Source organism: Onychomys torridus, chromosome X, assembly GCF_903995425.1.
Source record: "Onychomys torridus chromosome X, mOncTor1.1, whole genome shotgun sequence".
Taxonomy (NCBI): Eukaryota; Metazoa; Chordata; class Mammalia; order Rodentia; family Cricetidae; genus Onychomys; species Onychomys torridus.
The window spans coordinates 95,584,649-95,587,253 of record NC_050466.1 but is presented as its reverse complement, the minus strand read 5'-3'; the positions used below and the strand labels follow the sequence as shown (position 1 = coordinate 95,587,253).

Genomic DNA, 2,605 nt, shown 5'->3' with positions numbered 1-2,605 from the left:
ATATACCAAAGCATGATTTCATAATTTCATTCACTCATTAGATGTAACAGTATTTCATATTGGCACTAACTGAAGAAACCAAGCATAGGAGTTTTCAAATCATGTAATGGAATCACACCTTGGAGATAAAAATTATTCTATTTTTGCAATGTTATGTGTACATAAAGTATTGTCCATCCCACTTTAAACATAATCAAATGTTGTTGGAATGCAGCTTGTGATCACTACTACAAAGAGACAATTACATTCCCTCTGATGACTTTATCATCCAAGGTAAGAAAACTCAGTATGTAGTAAGATGAGCTTGAGCTAGTAATCTCTTTGTGACTTAGGTTCACAGATAAAGCTGATGACTCTAGCTGAGAGCATATGTGCGTAGAGTGTCAAAAAAATTTTACCACTTAAGTTTTAAAGACTTGGTCATACATTACTGCATAGACATGTCACCAGCAATGATAATGAAACATAATGTTCTAAATATGTCCTGCCATAAATATGTGAATTCCCCATTTAAGTAATATAGAACACATTTACAAGTTGTGACGCTTTTGTGAGTACTGTCTTGTTGATGGGGTATTGCAAATGTTTAGTTTGGGGTTTTATTTAGCATAGTTCAGTTGCCATTGTAGAGGTGGTATGGTTACTCACAATTTTGTAAGATTTAGTATGGAGCTGGATGTTATCAGGCAAATCTTGTCTTGAAAGACGTCTTTTGAACTCATTGGTGGTGAAATAATATATGATTGGGTCAAGGCAGGAATTCAGACTTGCCAGGCACAGGGCCACAGAATGAAATATTAGAATCACTCTTCTGGCTAGGCAGCTCTTAATTTCATTTGACTTAACTAGAAAATCTAAAGGAAAGCTGAAGTGATATGGTGCAAAGCAAATTAGAAATACCCCTGCACAGGTCAGAATCATCTTCAAGGCTTTCTTTTTCTCTCCAAGATGTTGAGAGATGGGGTATTTATTTTGTAATGATAAAGCTGTTTTCCAGGTACAGTATAGGACAATCATAAGAGGAGTAACAAACCCAACCAACTCTCCAATAGTTATCATTGCAACAGATTGGGCCAGATTGACATTCCTGGTAGGAAGATCCACAAAGCATTTGGTTCTGTTGCCTGGGGTATCATCATTGGTTCTGAGGAGAGGAAAGAGTAGGCAGGCAAGGCAGATGATCAGCCAGCCAACAATGCTTATATACAAGTCATATTTCTGTTTGCAGTCATTGAAATGAAAGGGGTACATGAGAAACCAAAATCTTCGTACACTGATGCAGACTAAAAAGTAGATGCTTGCATACATGTTAACATATTTGAGATAGAAACAAAACATGCAGAGGCCAGGACCAAATGGCCAGTCATGGTTCAAGTAGTAAAAGATCCTCAGTGGCAGAGAAAGAATTTGCAATAAGTCAGCAATGGCCAAATTTATCATAAATACCACAGCCCTTTTGGTTTCTTTCATATAGCCATAAAATACCCACAAGGCTAGTATGTTCCCTATCAGACCTGGCACAAGAATAACAGTGTATGTCACTGCATAAATGAAGTACCGAAAATCTGTATTGTCTCCATCAGTCTTGTTACATGTATAATTATCAATCATGATGATTTCTAAAGAAATGCTCTTTGCCTAATGGTCAGTCAAAATCTAAATCCATAAGTAACTGCAGCATTGTTTTTCACAAGATGGCTGATCAATGGGTAAGAGGGGCAAAAAATATAAAACAACCTTTTGCCACAATTGTTAGCCTCTAGATTATTTGGGAACTTTAAAAAAATGGCTGTAGGTTTGCCTACAATATCTACAGCAAGCTAGTGTGCAAGCACACATGAAACATGCTTAAAATTTTCTCCTCTTGTTTATTTTGTAGTAAGGCCTTCTGGGACATCATGGCAGTTGGATATCTCCCATTTGATTCAGAACTACATCATAAGTCAGCTTCTCAGTTTCCTATGTGATGATCATCACTGTACAGGTATTTGGAAGTATATTTTGTGGATTCTTTTTGGTCCAGTTCACACAGAAGAAAGGTTTGCTTCAGTGCACAGTGGGTCTGCTGCTATTCCAGGATGATTAACTTTGATGGGTCCTTTTTTTCTGAGACCTTTTCAGATCTATATTGAAAGTGAACATGTGAGAGGCAAAAAAGACAAACCTGCAAGTAAAAGAACATAAGCCCATTATATATGGCATTTTTAAATGAGAAAAACCCTGCATTTGATGGTGATGTTATATCCAGAAGACAATGTTTCACAAAAGTCCTTCCCATACTCTAGCTCTTATATTCTTCAGTCTCCTTTTCAACGATATTCGCTAAGCCTCACTGTGTAGCTGATATAGATATCTTAGTGCTGAGAAGTCATAGTCACTTATTCTTAGTATTTTGGTTAGTTGTGGGGCTCTGCATTAATTACTTCCCATTGCAAAAGGAAGCTTTTCTGATCAAGGTTGAGAGCAGCACAGATCTGTGGGTATAAACAAATACTTAGAAGGCATTCTGACAACATGATCATTTAGCAAAACAAGAGGGTAGATTCCCTTCTAGAACTGATGGCCTTCCTAGCTAGAGGCTTTTGGTAAGGTTTATAGTGCCAGT

The 2,605-nt window shown here is 37.2% G+C and overlaps 1 protein-coding gene across 1 annotated transcript; it reads right to left on the bottom strand.

The window, feature by feature from the left end:
- Positions 1-603: 603 nt before the first annotated feature.
- On the bottom strand, positions 604-1,622 carry Gpr174 (G protein-coupled receptor 174). Its single transcript, XM_036174013.1, has one exon. The coding sequence runs from the start codon at positions 1,609-1,611 to the stop codon at positions 604-606; it is 1,008 nt and encodes a 335-aa protein (XP_036029906.1). The 5' UTR covers positions 1,612-1,622.
- Between the last annotated feature and the right edge of the window lie 983 nt (positions 1,623-2,605).